This window comes from Sprattus sprattus (genome assembly GCF_963457725.1).
Source record: "Sprattus sprattus genome assembly, chromosome: 7".
NCBI classification, from domain to species: Eukaryota; Metazoa; Chordata; class Actinopteri; order Clupeiformes; family Clupeidae; genus Sprattus; species Sprattus sprattus.
Window position 1 is genome coordinate 12132539 of NC_137926.1, and position 27610 is coordinate 12160148.

Here is a 27610-nt window from a genome sequence, read left to right on the forward strand (position 1 = left end):
TGAAGTTTTCAAAAATACATCCGTTGTGTTTATCTTTCCGTTCTGCATGGCTCTGTACAGTCCTGCTCCATGCTGGTCACTGAATGAGAAACCGACGGGACAAATCTGTGAGCGTCGTCACATTCTTCCCCCGTTAAGTTTTAAATCGATCCAAAATGGCTCCGTAACTCCACTCCCCCAGGCGTAATTTGCATGAACCTGCCTGTGGTATCTATAGTGCGTGAAACTGCTCACGATTCGAAGCCGGTGTACGTAGCCTTCAGAGTAGTTTAAGTTAATATTTTGTAAAGGTTTAATTTAGAGTTGCTAGTTGGTGATCGTATTCTTCGGAAGGTTCACCTGTACTACAATTCATATCACAATAATTGAGTTGCGGATAGGATGGTCGAGTTTTTAGCTCAGTTGTTGTCCATAACTTTATTTACACACACACACATGGAAAGGGTTAACAAACAATTTGTGCCTAAAGATTAGGCCAAAGGTGACGCAATGAAATAAACTGATTCAGCCAATTTGTTCAACCTGACCTACAACCGATTCATAAAGGAACTAATATTCGCTTGCGCAACACTTGCACACACAGAAAACGCGAGTGACTTTATTAAAGCCCCACTTTTCACAAACCTTCGCCTACATCTCCCTCTTGTGGGCACATTTTAAATGGCCTGCATTTTGTAAACCTTTTAAATGTGTTCATGCGAGAGCCTCTTCCACCCAAAATATGAACTAAAGCACAATCTTAGACGTCCACATAACTATAAAAGAGTTCAGAAGCGATCAATAATCTATCAGTGGTCATGTTTGTTCAGTGTAAACATAGAGAAGAATATCCTTGAGGGAAGATCACTAGACATAAAAGTTATTTATATTAACAAATGCAAAGTAGCGTTTGAAAATATTTTTTTTGCAGCTAAGATCATTTATTTTAGGTGTCCAGAAAAACATACTAAAAGTCTTAAGAAATCCTGGTTAAGGATATATGTTAAATTATCATCAATCCGAGATGTGTGCCAATAAGGCCAGGCAACAATACACCCCAATGGGGCTATTTTTTTTTTTTATGAAAATGAAACTTTACACAATGCAAGTACCCATGAAAAGTAAACATTTTTGTATTACAAGTTTCTTTGAAAATTAATTGTTATGTGCAAATAAGCTATACACTAATCCAATATACCCAAAATACACCCAAATAGGCTTAATATATTCCTTTACTCCCACCACAAGAACACTTTACATAGTAAAAGTATACATGAAAAGTTACTTTTTTGTATTACAAGTTTTTGAATTTGAATATGCACATAAGCTCCACACGTATTGAATACGTCCTAATTGGCATAGGCAGAAACACTATTCATATGTATGACAAATATATCGGCCCGATCTTCATCCAATCATCCTACTGCCAATATACTCTAACTCTGTGAATCTAACAGCAACGGCAGAATAATAATTAAAACTGGACTGGGGGACTTTTTTAAAGAGGGTATAGGCCTATAAAAGTGTTCATTAAATGTTAAGTGCTATTCAAATGTGTCACTTTTGTCACAGCCTATTGACCAATCCTTGAAGACAAAACACTTGGCTGGGGGAAAAAAAATGAATTTTCTTCATTCTTTCAGACAGACTTTTCAGTACATCAGAGACAGTGCCATGTTACCCTAAAAACATGCTTTCTCCTCAAAAGATTACTGTAGAACAACAGCATAAGTGATATCTGACTACTGCCTCTATTCATGGATAAATTAATAATTATACAACAATATACAACCCCCCCCCCCCACACACACACACACACACACACAAACGTGATGGTAGGACAAGTTTAACAAAAAATATAAACAGAAAATGTAGTACATAAAGTTTCTTAAGTTTCTTCTTTCCACTACCTTGTGTTCTGAATGTCCTTCATGTCTAACACGGTTAAACCCCAACGCTGTTTGTACAATGATGTAGTTTTAACTGCAACCATCTTTCTAATTTGCTGATGCAAAAAGGCTATAAAAACCTGTGTGACCAGTGACGTCATGAGATCAGTCCAAGCTTTGCTCCACGTGTTGGCCACGGCTGCTGGCGATAGAGTGTGCCCTTCTTCACGTCAAAGTGGATGATCTCTCCACTCTCATCAATCAAAAGCGTCCTTTCTCACCGTCTGTCAGACACCGGATCAGTTACCAGGGCTTGCTCAGACACAAGTACACAGCACTATGACTTTAGAACTGCTTGCACCCTTTAAAGTAAAATAATACTTCTTACCATCTGTGTGGTTGAAGTGCCTCTGTAAGAACAATGCTTGATATCTCATGTTTTTGTGTATACTTCCAAATTTTAGGTTGTCAGCACTCTATAGAATCTTTAGAACCCCAAAGTGTCATCAAACTCCTCATATAAAGTTGGTATGAAGTAATGCTGCTCCAGGTCATAGTATCCTACTGTAATATCATCCAGAAATCAGGATCAGGTTGAATATTGATGATCATTTGACCCAAAAATGTAATTAATGAATTGGCAGCAGTTAAGCAACTTTAGTTAAGTCCCTTAATGTACTGTATTACAGAAAATGAATGTTGTCTGTTAATAACAAGATAAAGATGTTAAGGATTAAGGTTAGGGTTAAAGGAAAGGTGTTAAGAAAAGATGCCAAACTGTATTAGTGTGGTTACCTTCTCTTACCTGCTGCAAGACTGGAAGAGGAACCATAAAGAAGATAAACCCGGTTGGGTGCATGCCACTATGATTACTCAGCTTTGATTTTGAAAGTTGTTTTCATGCACTATCATACCACCACAGCGTCTTACTACCAGCAGCATTCCTCCTATGGTACTTACCAGGTACTGGTGTGGATTTCACCAGTAGGCTGGTTTTAGACTGAAAAAATAGAAAAACAAATGTCTGTACAGAGTTTAAGGAGCGTCCATAATAATTATGATTTGGACACAATTGTGGGGTTCTGCCTCTGTTCTCCCTGAAATCCCTCACCCTCAAATCACATAATACTCATATCAATGCATCAGGAGTCAGGACACCAAATGACTGGAGCTGCAAGCAATCAATGCAAGCTGGAAGAGAAGTAAAAACACCAAGAGAAAGCTCTGTACCAGGAGTCTCAAGGCCAATCTCAGCACCTGCATCAACACTCACTATATACTACTCTTTTCACATTAAAACGAATTGATCTTTGGCATTTCCTAAAATGGACTGGATAAAGTCAAGGTGCATGGCAGATTCCACAGACCTCAACCGAATATGGTATAATTTTGTTTGAATTATGTCTGTATTATATCACTAATTTACAATTTACATTTAGAGTTAGTTCACGCCGTTTTATATCGACCTCGAATAGCCTTTAACCCTTGCTACTGACGCCAGCAATCCTGTTCAGCAGGTTTTAGCAGCAGATATCCTCAACAAAATATGATAAACATCTGCGGGATGTGGGTTACAACAAAACATTTCAATAAGGAACACAGCTCACATGAATCGTGCGTACAGTGACAGCCATTTAGGTGTACTATTCCACTCGGTGAAACTAGAGGCATAATATTCCGAATAACTGAAAGCAACACAGGGTACGTGGATACTATGTTGCCACTACTGTTCCTTTTCCTTTCCTTTCAGATTTCCTCGACTGTGAAATCAGGTAATGCTTTACTTCCATAGACTGTTTAGCCTGAATACTGTGGTATTGGTAGATCACTCTGTTTTGTACAGTAACAGCTAAGTGGTAGCCTTGGTTAAAAAAAAAAGATTGCAATAGTCATACAATATTTGTTTCCGATCATCTTTTGAAGTATTGTGTAATGTTAATATTGTGGTGAAAATGGAACGAATGACTGTGACAGAACACACCACAGTTAAAGTTGTATTAGTATTGATTGATTCACATCGAAATGAATGGATAACATGACTAACAAGTGGTGGAAAATTAATATGAAAATATTTGTTCACTGAATTAGCGCGTTCTGTCCAAAACAGTTGCGTTTCAGTTTCAAAGTTTCAGTTTCGGTTTCAGTATTTCAACGTGAATGAGAGGGAGCACAAGAACTGAGCGTCTAGCAGCGATTATCATATCATAGACATATATGATGCATGTATATGTCTATTGGCAGGATCTCAAGCACGTGCAAAAGTTGTTGTTGTCCAATTGAAATCTAGATTCGAGAGACACATGCGCGCGTAGTCCGATTCTCAGCGTAATCCGATCGTTTATCAGTGCGGACACATGTGTCCCGTTTCCGATTTCAGTCCGATTTAAATCGAAGATCCGATTCATGTGTCTCCCCAAATCTAGATTTCCTGTGTCCGACTTGAGTCCGACTGGACTCTGATGTAGACCCCTGGATAAACGATCGGATTGCGTTGGGAATCGGACTACGCGCGCATGTGTCTCTCGAATCTAGATTCCAATTGGACACCAACAACTTTTGCATGTGCTTGAGATCCTGCCAATAGACATATACATGCATCATATATGTCTATGATATGATAATCGCTGCTAGACGCTCAGTTTTTGTGCTCCCTCTCATTCACGTTGAAATACTGAAACCGAAACTGAAACTTTGAAACTAAAACGCAACTGTTTTGGACAGAACGCGCTAATTCAGTGAACAAATATTTTCATATTACTTTTCCACCACTTGTTAGTCATGTAATCCATTCATATCGATGTGAATCAATCAATACTAATACAACTTTAACTGTGGTGTGTTTTTGTTTCATTTCACAACTTATATACTGTATAATGAACGGTAGCAGATGCCCGCTTGTAAACATTCCACATTTGATTTGAACTGACGCGGCCAAGATCTGGATTTGTCACTGCCATGTGCCGTGAGATAACGCAGTTAACCCCCCATGGAGACCCCATGGAGAGAAAAATCGGGGCTTGGCGGAAATCGAATTACTGCCATCATGTGCACGCACTGCAGGGGTCTACATCGGAGTCCAGTCGGACTCAAATCGGACACAGGAAATCTAGATTTGGGGAGACACATGAATCGGATCTTCGATTTAAATCGGACTACAATCGGAAATTGGACACATGTCAATGTCCGCACTGAGTGATTGACACACCGGTCACACCTATGCGTTAGAATGCGTTGATGCGTCATCCCCATTCACTTTGAATGGGGTTTCATCATCCTTTGCTGAACTGAATTGTGCCTCCGTTCAGTTCGGCAAAAGGATGACGTGATCCGTTAACCCTGACGCATCAACGCATTCCAACGCATAGGTGTGACCAGTTTATGACTGCTGCAGACGTTGATTGACAGCAATGGCTGCACACACCTGAAAGTGATGAGACTGATGGTTTTAATAGGGGTTTTAAATGGTCTGGAGACACGAGTAGGGATGGGTATCGTTTGGGTTTTTTCGGATACCGGTGCTAAACCGATACTTTTAAAACGATACCGGTGCCTAAACGGTGCCTGAACCGATACTTTTTTTTTTTAAGCACAAAACGATGATTGACTACATTAAAGAAAGGCTTTTTTTTATTGCCAAGGCAATTATTTTTTTCAAATTGAACAATACATTAACTGCTTAAAGTCTACTATTAATATAAATGCATACAAAACACTTGGCTTCAAGCTTCTTTTTAACTTCAAACTATGAACATATATTAACTGTAAACAACAGTTTATAGTATACTTAAATAAATATAAATAAGTACAAAAAACACACACACTCTGTACACACTACAGCTTCAAACTTTCTTTGCAAAAATATGAGCATATTTGCCTTTAAGTAGTCAATATTTAGTATGTTTCCTACAAGATCAGGATCTATTCATCAGAGTACAGAGTAGGTCTACATTATCATGTATCATGTAATATCATGGAGGTGTCAGGTTTTATGGAAATCGTATCTCACTAGTTCACACAGGGCATAGGCTAAAATTGTATTTATTCATCTGCACATTTATTTTCACAGGCTCTCATTCTCTGTGGACTCTTTCAACATTGATCATTGGAGACACCCCGTTTCCAGAGTACAGTGTGGTGGTGATGCTGGATGACATCCAGGTGGCCTACTATGATTCAAATGAGAAGAAACTGATCTACAGACAATATAAGTCAGAACATGAAGATGAAGAGAAAAAAGATGCAAGCTTTGTTTTTGGAAACATACATAAAGACATGAAAGGCTTATTCTATACGTACCAGTTCAACCATACACATGGTAAGTGTGTGGTGCCTCAAGTACCATTTATTTAGCACTTTCACGGCTTACTGTGGGTGTTCTAGTTTGCGTTGTAGTGATGGCAAACTCGACTCTAGTTTTTCTGAGTCACTCATCAAACAGATCTGGGTTAACATGTCCTTTGAGTCACTTAAAAAGGAGCCACATCATGTTTGCTTATGAAGGCTCCTGGATGCAACTTTCTTCCATAGCTTTCCATCTGTAACTAGCTACTCTAGCTATGTAGCTAGAGGGGAAATATTTATGTTGTGTGCTGCCATCTAGTGGACAAGAAGGTTTTGCTGTATGAGTTAATCAGCAAACTAAAGGTACCAACTGAATGGGTCGCCTTAATCATTATAAAAAAAGTTGCCCCCCCTGAGATTTTTTTCAGGAGCCGCCAATGTTGGACACACAGCATAAAATTTAGATTAATACATCAACCATTTTCAATGTCCATCGCGCAGAACAGTGCTCAAAAATAGGTAAACTCTAAGCTCATGTGGCAGAAAAAGGTACTGCATGTAGCATGCACTATGACATTACTTGAAAGTCATTCTAGATCGGAGAGCCAGAAACGTGGAATTTTTCACCATGCACAAGACATACAACTTAAACAACAGATCTAATTGGTTTCATGCACAGTGGGTCATCAAATATAAAAAAAAATAGTTAGCATGGGCATGAATCTGGTCCGCCTAGACAAAATAAATTCCACATTTAGAATTCAATCAAAACAAGGTCAAACTAATATAGCAAATCAAATACAAATTACAATACAGTGCCAAATATTGCAAAAATGCGATTCATAGGATGGCTTATATGTAATATAAAGCAGACATTTAAATGGCATGTGCAATACAAAGCTATCTGGACATTTCATGCAAACCCTTTTCTTCGCCCAACCTACCTGCAACAGTTATCGTCCCTTCTGCTGCAGGACAACAACAATGCAACAACTGTGTAGAAAATATTACAAAATAAGAGTCTCGACCCAATGACACAGGATTTAATACCAACCACAAAGAACTTTTTATTTACTCTGTTACAACTGGGACCTAATAACTATGATTTCACACAAATGTCCACAAGTTGTTGTTTGGCCAGACTGGTACTGCCTACTCTGTGCATCTTATGTCCTTAGTTCATGTAATGCTCGGTTTAATCATTTAAAGGGAAACATTATTCATTTATGTTACCCCTGTAACTGATTTTTTTTGTTTTGCATCACATTAGATTTGGCTACAACTTTGGCTACATTTCCTTGGAACAAAGCACTTCCTACATTTCTCAAAGCATTTAAAAAACCCAGTGGTGTCTGATATTGAAACCTGTCTTCAGATTTTTAGTATTATTGTTGGTTCCATCAGTAATAACATGTGTGATATCTTTATGTTCATATTAAATATTCATTTTGAAAACGAATTGAAACCAACAGAGGGTAATATTTACAATAACTGCTGTATCTAGTGGCCATTGTACGACCATTTCAGTGGAGGTGCTAATTTTTTTTCTTTGCCAATGAAGTCCATACTCTGCAGAGATTGGCTGGTTGTGAGCTACATGATGGTGACACCCCTGGTCGACAGCGAGCATTGAATGCTTTCAACGGAGTGGATGACTCAGCGTTGCATTTCAATGTGCAACAGAAGACTCTTCAGACTGAAGGTTTCTGGCAGATAAAGTGGAGCCAAACCAGAAAAGATTCTGTTGAGTGGATGTACACACATTTTTACAGCCCAATCTGCATTAAACTCCTGAAGAATTTTCTCCACATGAAGAAAAATGATGTGATGAGAAAAGGTAAGATAGTTGTCTCTTGTGTTTATATATAATATGTTCAGTGATTCTTTTGTTCTAGAGTGTAGGATTACTTGTATTAACAGCTGTTTCATCCTCTGCAGTGAAGCCCCGAGTCAGGCTCCTCCAGAAGACACTCCCAGACTCTGGAGGGGTCAAAGTGACCTGCCTGGCCACTGGTTTCTACCCCCGTCACATCAACCTGACCCTGCTCAGAGACGGCCAGCCTGTTTCTGACCACCAGATCACTGGGGGGGAGCTGCTACCTAATCTAGATGGAACCTACCAGATGAGGAAGAGCCTGGAGGTCAGCACAGAAGATCTAAGAGTGAAACACATTTACTCCTGTACAGTCGAACACTTCAGCCTGGACAACAAACTAGATGTCAAAGGTAAAACTAGATTGACCAGGTAATTGTCAGAAGACCTATTTATTTTGTATGCGTCCCCTATATGGCAGTTTTCATGTATTGTTATCATATGGAACTGTATCTTATTTAAGATCTTATGAAAATGTTCATTATTCATTTCTATTTGTAGATCTTGATCCAGGTGTAGGGCCTGTGTCTATAGTGATTCCTGTTGTAGTGCTTGGAGTTGCACTTCTGTGTGTGGTTGGAGCTGTGGTCTTCATACGCCGTAGAAGACACAGGTAAAACAGAAAGATACAGGAGAACATCAAATCTCCTAATTGTTTTCCAGTTTTGTTTTTGTAGCAGATTATGCTCGATCAAAGATCAGCTTGTAAATTCTCTTCCTTTTATTTTGTATTTTTTTTTTTTATATAAATGATCTAGTCGGTGACTGTCATTGTTGGGCAAAGTGGGGATGACACAGGTTCTCTTCTAATATCTCCATCACTGTGTGTTTCAGCTCCACCCTCTGATTATGATCCGGCCCAGAGATTTTTTAATGTTTCTGAAATGTTAGTTTCAGAAAAAAGTCTGAAGCCCTGTTGTCTTTAAGTGTAATAGGCCTAAATATTTTCCTGATGTTACCCTGTTACATTTTTAAAATGCATTTTTTTATGCATGAAGAAGGCTCTCCTAATCTCCTAATCATCTGACACATTTACTTAAAGTTTATTCCATTTGGTTGTTTGTTACATGAACAGTTATGGAGCGGTTGCTTTACATAGGTGTGTGTGGGAGCTCAATTCTACGGGGGCACAGGCTTATTACACAAATCACACTATTGTTTTAATTGTATGCCTGCTGTTGCTGCGTGTATGAAATATGTTTTACAATGTGCTAGCGTGAAGATATATAGTATGAGTATATTTTGATATACTGAGTTGTGTTAAAATGGAACAACTCAAAGGATCTAGTGTGAAGATATAGGCCCAAGTAGTTTTGCATGGTTAGGATTTTGACGTCAACTCCCTTTCACATTAAATAGCTTCTTTCCCTTCCCAGGTTAAAGAAATATACTTAAGCAGTACCTTTTTTCCAACGCATTTATTACATTTTAAATATAGTTACTGTATTTTAGTCTTGAACAACTGCAAGTATATCAAGTGTTTTAGAAATGCTTAAGCCTGATTTAAAATGACTTGCAATGTCTTTTAATATACTTTATATAATTAGTTTAATATTACCTACTCAGCAATCAGCCTTTTTGGTATTATCAGCCATTTTGAGTGAGGCTATTCATACTTTAATGAGTTGATCCATGTTCACCAACTATAACAGTTACCACACAAACATGCTTAGACCATAGGATTCTCAGGACAAGATGGAAAACCATGGCTATACTATGCCACAAGCTGACCAAGGCTTTCTTCAGCATCCCACTAGATCCATCAGGCAGGGAACTTTGTGCTTTCCAGTGCAAAGGTAAAACCTGGTGTAACCACCATGAAATACAGGGATACTAATACCCAGTCATTTAGAGATGGAGATGATTCACAATCATAGGATAAAGAGACTACGTGCAACTATCACGTCATTTATCTTTTGAGATATCTTCCGGTAAACATCTCCTTGAATCAACTACTAACTTTTCGTATGAAACATCGGCAAATATTTGTAAACTTTTAATTATTTTCATTTATCGAAATTAATAATTTTTTTTAATTAAAATCCCAGCAGCGAGCATCACAGGAGCGGGTTTGTTTGAGTTTTAAGGAACTCCAGTGAGTGAAGCATGTGTTGCAGCGAATCATTTCTTAAAGCTACTATTTCAATGAAAGGCAGACGACCGAGCGCGATGAGCTGAAGTTGAATTAATCTTGCAGACTTTAGCCAATTAGAGTGGTGGTCCATGGAGCATCTCTGTCAAAAATCAGGGCACTTACTTTTTGTACTACAATTCCTATCGTCCTTATTTATTTCTTCACTTACATGTGCAGTGTTCGTGTAGTCCTTTTATTTATTTTAGGACATCACAATGGCTCGTAGAATCATGACTATAAATGTGACATAATTGTTAATAATACAAATATTCTGCTATTTATTATTATTGTAATTATTTTACTCCGAGGATGTCTGTACATTTGATGTGAACGCAATCACCAACGATTTCTCACAATTTCAGCCCTTAACACTTCTAACACGAAGTGGCCCAGTGGGGCATCTTGTGTTTTTTTTGGAGGAATCGCATTTGAGAGAACTCTGGCCGATTTACGACTGCTATTTCGCGTTCTGAACGTCTCAAATCCCAGATGAGAACACTTTAATGAATGCCAAATTTGTTCATAAATCCACCGGATGTGGAGTTCTTTCTTAAATTCCGGATGTGGAATTCCTTCTTAAATTCTTCTTAACTGCGTTGGAGAATGAGGCCCAACGGTGGCTTGTGCTTGTGTGTCCATGGGTGTGTGTCTGAGACCCTGTTTACAACTTTTTTATAGGTTTCACCTGTTCTTGACTGTCTTCATACTCTATTCAGAGACCCCTTCATGAATACATGGCTGTCCTCGATGTAGACATGAACGGCACTCTCATGGACATTTTCTAAAACGGCCTTACTGGACACTCACCTCTGCACACAGACCTGACCTTACGTGAAAGTTGTTTTTGTTTTTGCGTGTTAATGTTTATAAAAGATAAATATAGCCAACAGAAACTCTTTGAAAATGTTAAAACACCAGTTACAGTATGATGTTTACAAATATAAAGAAACATCTCAGTTGGCAAGCTATGTAGCTTGTATCAGTGCCATGCTGTTGTTGGTGATCGCAAGACTGTTGGTGTTTATAAGTCTGCTGGCTGTTACGGAGTTAGCTTGCTAGTTTTAGATAGAAAAAGGCGTAAGAGAGTGCACAAAGGGCCATCAGAGTCTGTGAACCTTCTTCTATTCTCTCATCAAATGTCAATGGTAACTGTGTTGTGTCATGGGAATCGCAAGTATGTAACAGAGCTCAGGTCAAAGTTTTTGTACAAACCAGGAACATGTTTGGACATAATGTTTGGATTGAGCTGTGGGATCCCAAGTTAAAAAAGGGAATTAAAGATTACATTTCATTCATACAGTAGTTATGTGTTTGGGAACATAGATAAAGCAACCTTGCATGCTTCAGATATTGAAATTATAGTTAAATACTTTTGACACAAATAAAACTAAGACTGGTAAGCATTTCCCAGGCAGACTCATCTTGCATTAAGTTTACAAGAGTACAGTTTAAAGTGAATTACAGCATGGAGCTGTGAAATAAAAAGCTTATATTATTTTATTTGTCACTGTTACAGATCATGTAAGGGGTGGACTCTCCGTAGTTCAAAAAATAATTTGCATGTTATATGTAAATGTGTGCTTTAAAATGATGGTTTTCCTGATCTTTTTACTCTCCTCACCCCTGTAACAGTAACCCTATGAGCATAATGTATGCCCACTAAACTGGTCTTGTATGTATCATCTATATACCACCGGATGTCTGTATATATATTATGTACATGTACCAAATGCATGATGGCCACCCCCTTATGTGCCGTGGTTCTGCTAAAGGTTCCTTCCTGACTAACAGGGAGTATTTCCTTGCCCCTGCTGCCATTGTGCTTGTACTAAGGGTATCCAGGCTCTGGGCCTTGAAACTATTGTATTGTTATTGTTATAAATAAAATTGAATTTAATTAAATTGAATCCTCTAGGTCCAGTTTTTCAAATTTGGAGAGTTGTTTTGATTTTTACAGCAGTAAATCCTGTTTCTCATTCCAAAGAAAGTTATCTAGTCAAAATTAAATAACCTACACTCTACCAAATAGCCTGACCTTAACAGATAACAAAAAATGGAAAATTGTTGGAGCTGGTCAGCACACTGAATCATGTGCTTAATATTTGGGCTAATAAAAATGGTCAATGGCAGTTTGATCAAGTAAGAGAGACTGAACAACCAACACTATTTTTGTTGTTAAAAAAGAAAAATGCCTCTGGACTTGCAATCACTTGACCTTACTTACACTGACTTACAATGAGTGTAGACTGGTTACTGTCTTTATTCAAACAAACAAAACAAAACCGACATGAAACACACAGAGAGGTAAGGGCAGTCTTGCGCTGCCCTCTACTGGATCTGTTGTGACCCTGCGTGCCTGTGTGTTAGATACGGCGGGCTCTAGTCTTAAGCATCACTGACAGACTACACAGCTGCTTCAGGTGAGTGAAACCAAGCAAGCATTAAAACACTAGATGGAAACTACAATACAGTCAAGAACATAGTCGAAACAGTTTTCTTTATTTTAGCTTTTTGCTTTGTTCATGCATGTACTAGCCTATTTTAAAATCTATTTATGATTCTTTTCAGGTGCTGACCAAAGCTAAATCACTTTGTTTTCTGTTATGTCAACAAAGTAATTATTGTATTCCTAGATTTATTAAGGCCTAATAAATAAATATCATTATGTGTATGTAGTATTATCCACATACTGTTACCATTCACAATAATCCATTACCCATCCCACACAATCAAAACAGGCCAACTAAGCTTTATGAATGATCTATTTGTGATTATTCTTCTATGTGATCTCGTTTTCAACTGCCCACTGAAACTTTGCCCATTCAATTAATGGGAAATAATAGCAAGTTTTTTCTACCAGTGCCATTTCATTCTTCTGGTACACATTAACCGTAATTTAGGAACACGGAACACTGTGCATATAACTATGAAATGTCCTCGGGAGGGCCCCTGAACATTTGAATCGCATAATCAACTAAATGTTGACAATGAAACAGGTTTCAAGGTAACAGATGATCTAGAAATGTTAGTTTATGTAGAAGAAAGCAGGTCCTTAGATGATACACAGCCATAACACAAGCTGGAGGAAGTTGAAATGAGAGTAAGTATCCTTTTGAGTGAACATCATCCCATGAAGGTATCAAATGTCAACATCAACACATCATACGAATCAGCTTATGAATGTAGCAAATAGTCTATTTAGACTTCAAAACACCTTTCTCCAGTGTCCTCATTGAAATCTGATCACTGTGTCCATCTCACATCACATCCTCCTCTTGTTTGTCCTCTATTTTGAACATTTTATTTAATTAAGCAAAAAGACAAATATTGATTTATTTAATTTATATTATGTGTGTTTTGTTAAAATAGTTAAAATAAGAGACCTTGTTTTGTAAAAACATGAGTAAGCAATTATAAAAACTTTACTGCAACTGGTGGATTTACCTTCATAGTCCAAAGGTTGGCAGGCAGGGTTATACAGCTCATGAACCTATTATATTGTTCACATTTGTACCCAATCACTTAGGGTTTTCCATACATGTTTGGATCAGAGCAGCAAAAACATGAAGAAGCTGATATTTTTGTGCTTGTTATTTGATATGTCAAGCTCCTACAAAACTGGTAAGGTACATTTCATTCAGATTAGTCACAATGTGTACATAATATGTTGTGAAAGATTGCACGTCTTTCTCCAGGAAGCAGCTGGATTGACTAAAACTTTTTGATTTCACAAGTAGTGAAACTAAAAACTATTACACTTTTTTGTTTTCGATTTGCCGTGTGGAACAGTTCTTGACGGATTTAAGAGAGTTAAATGTGCAGATAAAACTTTTTGTGCAGAGCTTTTTAGTTATTCAATGTTTATTAGCACTTTCAAAGTTTTTATTATGTATTATTCCATTACTATTTAATTCTGTGCTGGAACATTCTGCAATTTAGGTAAGGTAAAGATCCCTTCTCCTCCCTATCTGGGTCACGATTTCTCTCTCTGAGTTTTGAAAAGAACAAACAACGTCATGTATGTCTGTAAGCAGCACTGCTACCCAGGTGCTCTTATACCAACAGGCCTCTCCACCCAACAGTAACTTTCCACTGAGAACAAGTTGTGTTATCACAACTGAATAATATAAAGTGAATAATATGTGTGTCTTTTATTTTGGCACACACTCTACCTGAGAGCTGGGTCCCCGCTTAGAAGTTGGTAATAAACGTTTCAACTTTTCCTGGATCTGTTCAAGTTTATGTCAATTCAAAACCACCATAACTGATGTAGCCTACTGGCATGAGTACTGTATGTTTGAGGACTTTGACTTCCTCTCTATTTTCTCATGAAACATTAGTGCTCTGCTAACATCAGACATTATTATTATACTTGATGAAGATTAATTTATTTAATAATCCAAAATATTCACATTTATCTTGATGGATAAGAGAACACTGATCACAGTCAAAATCTAAAATATGCAACAGGGGAAAATGTATTCCCTTCATAAACACTAAGATTGGTCATAGTAAATCTCATCACGAGTCGCTTTGGACAAAAAAAAAAGTGTCTGCTAAATATTATAACCATAATCAAATCCATCACCATGATGAAAGAGGGTTGTGAATAGCCTATGTCTAAAATAGATGCTGATCATGGGAACAGGGAAGACTTGTGACTGATGTGGCATATGACACAAGAGGGGTGTAGGCTACCTGCAATGCCCTCTCAGACATAGAGACACACTTGAGTTAACCCTTTACTCTTTAGCCCTGTTTCACACTGCCTGGCAGCTGTGTTGCTTCACACTGCCGGCGTTTCTGCAGCAGCTTTGCCTTTGATAATGACCATCAATTCACAATCCGTTTGGCCTCATCCATAGTGGCGGAGTAGTCCGAAAAGTGAAGACAAGGAAGTGGACCAGTTGTTACCAGAAATCACATGATTTTTGTTAACCCTCGTTCAGAGCATGAGTGAGAGAGAGCAAGTACAATATGAAACTACTAACTTATCAATATATAATGTAGTTATAACCTGCATTTGTCTTATATATAGCACAGTCGTATCCTCTACTTACTCTTTTCAATTGCCAAAAACGTAAAATATATATATTGCCAAAATGTAAAATATATATATGTATATATTTTACATTTTTGGCAATTGAAAAGAGTAAGTAGAGGATATGAAGTCTTCTACAAGGCCAACTATAAATGAGTCCCACAGCCCTATCTAAAAATCCAGACTACCCCACCCTGGGGATTTCACCCAGAGAATAGTAAACTAAAGTTCAATTAGGCCCACCAGCCTTTGAAACGTGCGTCTGTTAACAAGGTCGCCAAATAAAACATTTGAAACATAGCCTGTGTGAAACAGGCCTGTTGCAACCACCCACACAGGCATTCCAAGGGTGCGCTTCCCGAAGGTGATGGCAGTGTGACCATGTGATCGTCACTACAGGTGAGCTTGTGCTCTGACTGCCATGCCATTGAGCAGACCTGGGCAGAGTTGGACCCGGGGCCATTTGTGGCCCTTTGGCTGTCCCTGAGCGTGCGGGCAGAGGTCAATGGTAAATTAGGGATCAAACGTAAATACCTGTATTTATTATATAAGCAATGTCATATGGATTTTTACGATGCCTGCGCCCCATTTTCATACCAGTAGCAGTAAATCAAAACCATAAAATGTAATGCTTTTTTATAAAGAGCTAACATTCATGTTGAGCAGAATTGAGTTCAGCCAATTGGTCCGGCCCTCCACAACAGTCCACAACTTTCTAATGTGGCCCCTTGGGGAAATGAATTGTCTGATGAATGAGGTTTGAGTGTCCTTTTTCAGTTTTGGATGTGTTTATAATGTGTTGGTCAGAATTGCCTTAGCATATGTGTTGTTTGTCTAGGGGCTAATCTACTTGCTGACTGTTCTGGTGTGTTGGCTAACACCATGTTCAATGTGCTTCATTCCCAACCCCCTCAGGTTCTCACTCATTATGGATGATGGCAACATACATTGGAGGACAAACTCCATTTCCTGAGTTCACTGCATGTGTGATGTTGGATGATATTGTATTTGCATACTTTGACTCAAATGAACATAGAGTAATACACAGAGGAATCCATCAGGCCTTGGACAGAATTGAAGCAGAGGATATGAATTATATTAACAACTATGTTGGATATGTACATGGACGCATGAAAGATCGAGTGTCTAGTCTGAAGAACTACTTTAATCACACAAATGGTAAGCTGAGAGGAGAAAGGTCTGTTACATAAAAGAGGCATTTCAGAGTTGTTGTCTTAAGCTAACAAGCTAACTAGGTGAACGCTAGACCTAACGATTTAAGCCTTTTGCCAACATCGGCCTATTCAGTAGTGTCGGTGAAGATATATCGTCCTTAGGGTCAATTCCACCTACACTCTTGCCACTTTAGTCCACTCAGCAATGTTGTGAAGAGATTTCATTAATAAACTAACTAAGCAACTTTGTGGAAAGGTTTTGTGCAGGAACTCATTCTTCCAAACCTTAAGGTGATTTAGGAATAATATTGTTTTAATTGTTTTAATTGCCTAGTAAGTGTACGCCTAACATGAATTCGTTTTGGCATTAGGTAAAGATATTTGTGTTTTGTGTGTACCCGATTAGAAACCTGAAACATTTATTCTTGTTGTTTTTCCAGGTATTCATGTTTTTCAGAGAGCTGCCGGATGTGAGCTACTGGACAATGATAAACCAGGAGTAATGATTAGTAAGGATGCTTATAATGGGGAGAATGTAGAAGAACAGTATTATGATGTAGACCATAATAGTCTTCACTCTGATCGGAAGTGGCCAAACATGGACAGTAGAGTATGGACTTCTGGAGGTACCTGGCAATACCAAATGATTTATCACCCCAACTGCATGAAATTTCTCAAAAAACATCTAGCCAAAGAAAAGAATCGTGTGCTGAAAAAAGGTAATATACTAAATACAGAGCTTGATGGAAGTGAGTTATCTCTATTGGTTTCATCAGTTAGTTTCCGTCAGCGAAACCAACAACAGTTAATATGCACACAGTGTGCTGTGACATGATAGTGACAATGAAAAACTTTAACATTAACAGGCTTTGACAGGTAATTATTATTATTTTATCACATCAAATGGATATCAGCATAGTTGCACTTCTCAAATACTGCACACTGCAGTCAGCATTTATTTCTCTCACCAAAAAGACTATATTTATATATTGATGGTGGTTCTGTACTATTTAATAATTATTTCCCACCCCCCACAGTGAAGCCCAGAGTCAGGCTCCTTCAGCAGACACTCCGAGACTCTGGAGGGGCCAAAGTGACCTGCCTGGCCACTGGTTTCTACCCCCGTCACATCAACCTGACCCTGCTTAGAGACGGCCAGCCTGAGTCTGACCACCAGATCACTGGGGGGGAGCTGCTACCTAATGGAGATGAGACGTACCAGATGAGGAAGAGCCTGGAGGTCAGCGCAGAGGAACTACAGAAACACCTGTTCACCTGCACAGCTGAACACCTCAGTCTGGACAACAAGATCAATATCAACATAGGTATTACAACTCTCATTTCTTCTGCTAAGTCGTGTTATCTTCACTAATCTCAAGGTTGTATAATGTTGTCTAAACTATAACATAACTGCACATAAAAAGCTCATAATTACACAGAGTGTGAATGTGAGTGATTCCTCTTGCTCTTTCTTTAGACACTAAGCCTGAGCTCGATGATCTGACCTCAGTGATTACAGTGATTGTGGTGGTAATAGGTGCAGGTCTGATTGTCCTGGCAGCAGCCATTTATTTAATGTGGCAACGCAAAGGTGAGTGTGAGGATTTGTGTCTGATAAAAGTGTGTGTAGCATAGTGTGTGCTAACTAAAAGTGTGTGTAGCATAGTGTGTGCTAACCATACGACGTATGTCCCTTTGAATCTGTGATGGGAAAATATGATTTCATCTTCACAAATATCTGATAACCCTGTTTTGTGTTGCCTAATAGAACTGGTAGAATGATGCATCATGTGTGTGTGTGTGTGTACTCTAGGATCAAAAACATCTTCCCAGAGCAGTTACTCTAGTAAGTATTCAAAGACAATACTACTACTACTAAGTATTCAAGCTAGTGAGCTCTGTAGAACAGAAGGGCTTTTCATAATGCTGTGACAGGGATCTTTCCACCGTACTTTGTGTTGTTGTAAAGTCAGCTTAACACATTATATTATGAGTAACAACCGAATACTGTACTCCCTAGCAGCGTTTAACATTTAGACAAAGTAGTGGAGATGAGTGTGTCACTCTACCATCACCTGCGCATGATGATGCACTTTCTCTCCTCAGGTGAAGATGAACCTGAGATGCCCTTAAAACCTCTTACATCCTAGAACCTTCACTTGGATGTGTTTTAATATGTGTGTATATTGTACATATGATGGTAGTGTCAGCTTTGCATGTTAACTGCCGGTATAGATGTGTACCCTTTCACAAAATATTTTGTACAAATAGAAGATTTAATATTATATCCCCCACAGAAATAGAAAAAATATATAATTTATAATTGTCATTATCATTATAAAATTCCGCGGAGGTACTGCAGGGGGTCCGCCAAATTATTTCATCTGAAGTTTCTGCTTTCTTTTCGTTAAAAATAATACAAAGGCTACCCATGCCATGAGCCTTCACGGATCATTATCAGACTCATATTCTGACTAGAATTATGAGTATGACATCATCAGGCTATTATTCACTAACCCTCTGCCTCTATACCTGAAATTAATGTTGCAGATTAAATGTTTCCCTAATTAAATAAAATTCTATTTAAAAAAGTTTTTTTTCATAAGCTTGTTTAAAAATGGAAAAATGTGTCTCAAAGCTAGGTTTCAGGTCCAAAAACTGTACACCATGCAGGACAAAGAAGCTTTACCGATTTCTTAACATTTATTTGTACATTCAGAGAAATCAAGGCAACTAGCACACAGACATATACAAAGAAATAGATACAAATAAATCAAAAAGGCTGTACCTGCAATAATGCTGAAAATTGTTCACATTAAAATATTGCACTGACAGTACAGTAATCTGCATGAGTTAAAAACAAAAGGGAACCACATGGTTTCAAAGTGAAAGCTTCTGCATTATCTTACTGTATTTTTTTCCAGGATTTCTTGATCAAATAAGCGCTGTTCATATTACACACCCCAGTTAGAAGGACAAGTCTATAAGCTGAGCCTCCTTCACAACATTTTCCTTCTTGTCCTCTGGACTCCATTTTATGAGCGGGGAGCTGAGGTCAATTAACTGGAAAGGGAATGAGAACCAGATTAGTCAGCAGAGAGAAAGGGACTGCAGCCAAGCATGCCCATGCAGGAGTACACTGAAGACGTCATTTTTAAAAGGCACCCAGTGCAACTTTAAAGGTTTAAAAATAAACATTCAATTTCTAGTCTTTTTTACACGTAGTAAGTTTCAATAACTCCATACCATTACATATCTACATTCAAGGTGCAAAGATGAGACGTCGTTGTGTGGTCAGAACTGATAGAAAATCGTAAACAACAATCGCCGCCATTTTCCCCCCAAATCTTTATTTATTGGTGCCAACAATAAATAAAGCAGGATTCCAGTCAATGGAAAAATGGCCTCTCCCCACCGGCGATTGTTGTTGGGTACGATTTTCTATCAGTTCTCACCACACAACGACATCTCATCTTTGCTCCTTGAATGTCGATATGTAATGGTATGGAGTTATTGAAACTTACTACGTGTAAAAAAAGACTCGAAATTGAATGTTTATTTTTCGAGTCTCAAGCCTATAAAGTTGTACTGGGTGCCTTTAAGATTCAAACCCCACTTTTATTTTAGTTTATAAAAATCTAGTTATTTAAGAATTATGTTTTCAATCGCCATCAATTATTGATGGTTATATATTAACTCATTCCCATTATTTCTTTTTGAAAATAGGCGACTCCTCGGACATCTGAGACAAACATCGCAGTTCTGTAAAACAGCGACACACAACCTCATGAACGAGGTCACACACACACCCACCTGTCCTCCGCAGGGCTTCATAGAGGTGGTTCTGATGATGTCAGGGGTGTTGGACAGATCAATGAGGGGCTTCTCCTCAGGGGCGAGCTCAGGAGCTGGGAGATCCATCAGCAGCACCTACGCAAAACACACACTTACTTAAGAGCCAAGTACAAAGGTACAGTCCACGATTCTAGAGCAAGGCTGTTCATATTTGAGCTTAATAGCCAATCAAATTACACCCCCATCCATACTCTGTGGAGGAAGAAACGTTTTTGACTGGCTGTGATGGTGATTCCCTCTTACAGAGGCAAGGCCGTGTACGACCACCAGAGTTTATTCAAGAGTGCATGCCGAATGGACAGTTAGAGGATCAGGAATAGCATTTTGCTGAATTTGACAAAATCTATTGGATTAAAATCACACACTGCGCCTTTAACCTAATTTTATGTGAAAGCCTCTATGTTTGCTCAAGGTGCAATGTTAGGATTTGTACTATTAAAAACATGTGTGATTTGAACTCAGAGATGCCAAGATTCTGATATCACCCTAAAAATGATTTACATTTGAAAAAAAAAAAAAAAACTGTTGGATATTTATTTACTCAGAGGTAGCTCTGGTATATGTCTAGAGTGACTATGAAGCGACTATGAAGTTGTGCGATACCTCATTTATCTTCTGGCTCTTGGTTTTGTCGGGTGGAGACTGGCCACTGGTTTTCTCCACCTCTTTGACTGCCTGGGGCCCAATGTTCACCAAGAGGGGCTCCGGGGTGGACAGCTTAGGCTCAGGCTTGATGCCCTGCTCAGGGGCCACTGATACAGGGGCAGTGGGTGGCTCTGCCTTCGTCTCTGCCTCTACCTGTGCCTCCAGGGAGAAGATGAGGGAGCAGGGCTCAGACTCGTCCTGGCCAAGGGACTCATCGCTGGTCAAAGACTCTGCTTCCTGGGGCTCCTGAGGCTCCTCAACCTGAACCTCCTCCACTTGGGATGGACTAGAGAGGGTATAAACACAGGATCCTCACTATACATAGTACTTATATTAGCTGGCGGCTAATGGTGTAGATGAAATACAGGTAGCGGAGAATTTATGCATAGGACAAAAATGTCTAGGTGATGCCAACTTCATCAGTACTTAAGCTGCACTATGTGTTTGCTTTCATTTACTATGATTTATACTTTCACCTTTCCTGTGATGAAAGTGTGACAGCATGCCCTGCTCTTTCCTAGTGATCATGAATGAGAGAAAGGCTTTTAGTTGGGGGGGGGGGGGGCCTCTGGATATCTTATCTTTTACTATTAAGCCAAGATTGCCAAAGTAAATCCTATTGCCTTCTGGACTTGTTCCTACAGGTATAAAACATATGTATGTTTTAATCTTGATATGGAAATAAAATAACTGACATGGGCTCAGACAAAAGCAGCGCAATCCCTCTGGTGATGCTCTGGTCACCATGGTACCCACCTCTTAAAACAGGTCCTCCTGGCGGGGACTGGTAAGGACTCTGTTCGAAGTCGGGGGGTCGCAGAACTCTTGGGGGTCAGCATAGGAACACTGGAGATGTGACGGCCGCTTGGGGTCATCGTAGGAACACTGGGGACATGACGGCCGCTTGGGGTCATCATAGGAACACTTGAGATGTGACGGCCGCTTGGGGTCATCATAGGAACACTGGAGACATGACGGCCGCTTGGGGTCGGCAGGGCAGACAGTCTTCTCATCTTGGACGCAGGCAATAACTTATCTTTGCCAGAGGGCGTCTGGTAACCAGCAGGATGTCCTGGTTTCTGTGTTAAACTGAGGGGCAGAGTTTGCACTCCCTTACTCATACAAGTACTGCACATTCTATTGGCCAGTGTTATCAGACCAACATTAAAGCCCTGTCTGTCATTCAAAAACTTGCATTTCATTGAGAAGGTCCTATTTATTTTACCAATAAAATTCTAAAATGTATCCACAATGTAACCATTAGGGTTAGGTAGTACATTTCCCACAAACGTTTGCAGCCCTAAAAATGTGACAATTTTCCAAAAACCTATACAGGATTTCCATGACTGTGCCTTACAAGGGTTTGCAGGGTCCCCACAATGTCCTCAAATTTACCTTTCCATGCTGCAAGCTGACGTTAACCGTTTTGGCTTATTGATCCGTGGGCCATCAGGGGATGCCACCGCTGGAAACACACACCAAAGCATGAACACAAATCAATGACAAGCATAAGCAGAGAACTCAATCACAACAGTACTGTCACCACTTCCTGCCATTTAGCCCTAGCAAACAAAACCATAGCATAGCAGTAAGGTATACGCATTCTGTGGGTCAGTTTTTAGAGATATTGTGACTTATTTGTCCACTCACAACTACAGGTTTGGACAACAAATAAATCTGATATGGTGATCTAACGCGATAGTTCTGAATACATTATACATGTACTCACACCAAATATTGATCCATTTTTTCTGACTTGGGACAGTAAATAACTCATTTATTCACCAAACTGCTCTGGTTTTCCAGAGCATCACTACCCCTCCATCCTCATGGCATGGCTTACTGGTAGAGTGGTTATGGTCATGAAACTTAATTATAACGCAGTAAGAAGATATTCCATCAAAACAGGCCTTTAACATTCACTGGCGTGGCTTAGAGTGCTCTTAAAGAAGCACTAAGCACTTTGTTTCATCGCAGTTGTCAAGTTCTGTGAAACTGACACCACAATGTGAATACATCCATCCTGCCTTTAGTCTATTTAGGGAGATCTTTTCTTCATCAGTTTCACAGAAATCGAGATGAATCATAGATGATTGTCTTGCAATGTATTAAGTATCGGAGAATCGCAATAGAGCTCCTGCGTCACGTGACTTTTGATTGTCGGACGCCATTGTGGCAGTAAACATTACGACCGGCGCCAGCCTTGAAGAGTTCATACCGAGCGAATATACGTATATAACTAATAATAATAAATAAATAAAATATAAATTAAGGTTGAAAATGACAGCCACGGTTGGGTACGTTCAAAAACACAAACTAGCAAGTTACAGATGCACTGTAGTAGCTACCCAAGATAATAAACAAACATGCTAACGTGACACTGCCGTACCTAGTCAAGCTAATAAACAAACAATGCTAACGTGACACTGTCTATCAAACTGGGATAATTTAATACTTACCCTTGCAGTGATGATGCCAAAATTACAGAGATTAAATATAAGTGACCCATATAACGCTCCTGGGGTGCTTTTCAAGAGCATAACATCCTACAACGAAGAATATATTTACCTGACTTGCGCTACGCTGACATCCACAGCTATCTGCTCAATTTTCCCTTAGTTTATACTGGGGACTCCCTCAGAGCATACAAAGGCTTGGAGGCTTATAAATGGTGTCAGTCCGGCTTCGTAACACAACTTCGACTGTGGAGTCTTGCATCCAAAAACTTCGGCATCATCACTGCAAGGGTAAGTATTAAATGATCCCAGTTTGATAGACAGTGTCACGTTAGCATTGCTTGTTTATTAGCTTGACTAGGTACGGCAGTGTCACGTTAGCATGTTTGTTTATTATCTTGGGTAGCTACTGCAGTGCATCTGTAACTTGCTAGTTTGTGTTTTTGAACGTACCCAACCTAAGTGGCTGTGATTTTCAACCTTAATTTATATTCTTTGAATTTCATACATAGGTTAATCACTCCCAACGGCTTAATGACAGTCAACTGAAGCCGTGACTGCCAGTCAGTGCCTGTCAGATAACTGACGCGATTACTGCCAAAATGGCTACGCCCATCGTTTTTCGGCACGCGACCAGCAACTATGACGACAGGCGCAGGAACTCTATACCATAGCTACCATGGTCAATGATTCGTGAGTTACTCTGTGATTCCCACCCCTCCTCAAAACTCAATATGGGCGAAAATAAATATATTTTCATAGACTGATGCATCGAGGGGAAAAAAGTTGCTCACCTTCCGATCGATTCTGTCCCTTTGAGGGAGTTGCACTGAAGAGTCCGGCCAGTCTGCGGGTGCCTTTGACAGCGCTCTCCGCTTTGGTCGCCTGGACGCTGGAGCCGGGTGCTATGCTTCGCCTAGCTGCTGTCTGACGGGGGGCAGGGACAGGGGTAGGGTCTGGTTTCTTGCTGGGAGTAGACCTGACGGGTCGGGTGAGGGATTCCGAGGGTTTCCGGCTATGAACGGAGATGGACCTGCGGCCCGCTGCGGGTGGTTCTGGGGCTCGACTTGTGACTGACGACTGGCGGGTCTTGGTGGCAGTGGGGACAGCTGGGGCACAGAGGCCACTGGAGTTCAGTGATGCATTGAGCTTAGCTGAAAAAGTAAGACAAGACACACCAGCAACAATGACCCACAGTGGCACTATACACACACACACATATTCAATCCTCTGTAATTCCCATATAACCTTAGACTATACCTTACACTAGTGAAGCCTGCTGTGGTGACATGAAGTCATTCCAGAAGGGCAAAGAAATATAAAAGTCTTCACTGATGAATGTTTACAAATTCCTTCCTGTTATCAACTATCCAAACTTCCCAAAATCAACTGTTAAACGGTCATCTCATCCCACATCAAGCAGATATATTTTGTGTTTTACAGGTAGTGGCTCCTAATATCATTGACATGCAACTGGCAACAAGCAAAGCCACAAGCAATGAGCAAAGTCTAAAGCTAACTAAACAACTGGGCAGTTATTTTGGTAATTTTATGCCATGAGTTTAATCCTAAAAGCAAACATGGGTGGGTCAGAGCATTGCTCCCACACGCCACATGATAGCTTTAGTTCAAGCACAACGGACATTGCTTGTTGCTTTGCTCGTTGACCATCAATTAAAGTAGGGCCCTATATGTTCCTGGCCTGGGCTTGCAATCACATAAAATCACTAATGGGCAAAGACTAATTTTAAAGGAGGCAACTGAGGTGAGCATGCTCATAGTGAAATCTTTAAACAGCTTGTGAGCTATTGGCAAAGGTTTAATGACATCAATGACATACCTTATTAAAGAAAAAAACAAAACTAAAACCTGGATCCAGTTGCATCAGTGATGCCGATTTCCTTCTCACATCATATGAAACTGCCTATTCCTTTCAGTACCACCTAAACAACTCCCCGAAGCGTAAAAAAATGGCCAGGCAGATCTCAGACAAGGCTTACAAGTCTACAGGCTATGTTGTATGTTGCGTCATAGACTTACAGCACCAGGGTAATGTTCCTCTTTTATGAAATTCACCTCACCTCACCCAATAGTCCACTATAGTGAATCAGTGACTTTGTCGTGCTGTCCAAATTCTCAACTGTAAATTTGATTCACTATGTAGTGCATTAGAAAATATCCAAGATGAACACTACAATTTCTCCAGTATACCACAAGGTAAACAGACTGAAGACGACCGCCAAACATTTGTTAGTTTACATGTTAGTCACCAGTTGGATGTCTGCGATATGAGCCATGTCTGAGAACATTGAAAAGTATCCGCCTCAAATGGGTCAGTTTAATTTTAGTCGTGTACAGTGATGAAAATCTGAATGAAAATGTGAATTGATATGAGTCACTGAAATAAACAGCAGAATACATGGAAGGCATAGTACCTTTGGGCATGGGCGAGACAGTAATACTGGAATTGATGCTGGACACTGAGGAATTGGAGGAGGACGTGTTTCTCCTTCTGTCTACCACCCTGGAGGTCTGAACGACAGGACCTTTGACTGGCCCCTGACCCTTGACTGTGGACGGTCTTCTGAGGGCAGGCTGAGACAATATGAAGCATTCCATGAAGTAAATCCAAATGCAGAGAATTTAAGAAGGTAAAAAGATCAACAACAAAAAAACTCGGAATAAACTATCCATCAATAAGAAAAAAAAGTGTGCTCTTTGTGTAAGGATACATGATTAATGTAAAGTACCTTGAAGGGGGGAGGGATACTTCTCTTCCCAGTCAGGCTGTTGTTGAGGGAGGTGTCACTGACATCGGAGGTGATACTAGCGGAGTCTGAAAGGAGATCTTCAGTGGAGCCCATTCTATTGGACATTCTGCAGCTCATACTGCGTCTTGAGCCCAAGTTACCCTAAATTACATGCACACATTCAAATACGTACTGTGATTTACAAAGTGGTCATATTCAAAGAAAATCCTCAAAAACTGTGATTGAGGGTGATAAAGATAGTACCTTTTCGATTCAAACACATTATAACTGCTCTTTCGGCAAATGGTTAGGACAAATTAAGATCCATTAATCCCATACATCATGATTGTGAGGAAAACAGTAAAACTTGATTATTTACCTCATGACCATGCCTATTACAACTGTGACAACATCAGATCGCAATGAAACACAGGTTATCAAAGTAAAGGTCTTACTCTGGTTGGAGGTTGAAGCTTGGTTTTGTCTGGAGGTGCGGGCCTCATTTTAACAGGAGTCTGTGTGGCCACTGGAACGGATGGCCTGCTAGGAAGCACACTCCTGGGCCCAGCCAGCCCAGCCTTGCTCCTGAGCGACATCTTGGGCTGAACAACAGGCTGCCTGATTGGGCTAGAAGTGCTGAGGCGTGGTTTCCCGGGAGCAGCGGTGGTGGTGGTGGCACCAGCTCGATTAGCCCTCATGAGACGCTGCTGAATGGCAGGCGGGAGCTGCTTCAGCGGACTGTCCTGAATGCAGAAGGTCTCCCTTTTGATGGGGCTGAGCCTCCGATTGGCAGCACTGTCCTCTTCAAATCTCTTCGTGGCCGGAGTGAAAACCGCCTCGACACAAGACTCTTGGGACTTGGATGGTTCATGCAGGCTGCTGTCCAGGTGTCTGACCACCTGCTGGGCCTCTTTGCTGATCTCCTCAAAGTCGTCCCCCGTTACAGGACTCCAACTGGGTTCCTCCCCCAGGGATGGACCACTGCTGACGCTATCCTTCACTCGCGATTCCACGCCATGGGCAATGCATCTCTCCTTGTGCCGGATTGGACCAACAAAGACTTCATCGTCATCCTCATCTCCCTTTGAACTGGAAATTGAAGTGTACCTTTATGATAACTGATTCGTATGCAAAAATAACGTATATACAGAGCAAATCGCTTAGTTAACGCTATTAGTAGCCCACTAGTTTATAAAGTTCATATTTTCATTACCACTAATTATTGTTAATAACTGTACCTTTTGCTGATATTATTTTTATTGAAACATCTACATTGAAAAGGGGTCAAGCGCAGGTGAAATTAGGTATGAGCTGAAAGGAATACCTTGTAGGTGAAAGTGAAATGTCAAAGTCAAACTTCTCATCGGCCACGGACACGAAGTCTGAGAAAGAGTTTAGGAAAGTCAGCATGAGCTTACTTACAAATAGTTCTTGTAACTTATGTAGCGGTTAGTTATATATCCGACTAAAAATAATTAAAAAGATGACACGGTTTACCATATCTACCCACCTTGCTCACGAGTCGCAGCCAT

General features: G+C 39.9%; 3 protein-coding genes across 3 annotated transcripts; 2 read left to right on the forward strand and 1 right to left on the reverse strand.

Moving 5' to 3' along the window:
* Nucleotides 1-3582: 3582 nt before the first annotated feature.
* On the forward strand, nt 3583-10909 carry LOC308368454 (major histocompatibility complex class I-related gene protein-like; the record flags this gene model as incomplete). Its single annotated transcript, XM_080842624.1, has 6 exons — nt 3583-3640; nt 5935-6183; nt 7711-7986; nt 8088-8375; nt 8524-8635; nt 10873-10909. The coding sequence occupies 6 exons, from the start codon at nt 3583-3585 to the stop codon at nt 10907-10909; spliced, it is 1020 nt and encodes a 339-aa protein (XP_080698750.1).
* A 2341-nt stretch (nt 10910-13250) lies between these two features.
* Nucleotides 13251-18522, forward strand: LOC308368455 (hereditary hemochromatosis protein-like; the record flags this gene model as incomplete). The annotated part of the gene is made up of 6 exons (XM_080842625.1): nt 13251-13256; nt 15597-15705; nt 17410-17697; nt 17850-17963; nt 18186-18263; nt 18479-18522. The coding sequence occupies 6 exons, from the start codon at nt 13251-13253 to the stop codon at nt 18520-18522; spliced, it is 639 nt and encodes a 212-aa protein (XP_080698751.1).
* Nucleotides 18523-19339: 817 nt separating this feature from the next.
* Nucleotides 19340-27610, reverse strand: gtse1 (G-2 and S-phase expressed 1; the record flags this gene model as incomplete). The annotated part of the gene is made up of 11 exons (XM_080842626.1): nt 19340-19435; nt 20186-20302; nt 20831-21158; nt 21629-21961; nt 22268-22337; nt 24123-24482; nt 25764-25923; nt 26079-26240; nt 26534-27167; nt 27403-27460; nt 27589-27610. 11 exons carry the CDS (start codon nt 27608-27610, stop codon nt 19340-19342), a joined length of 2340 nt encoding a protein of 779 aa, XP_080698752.1.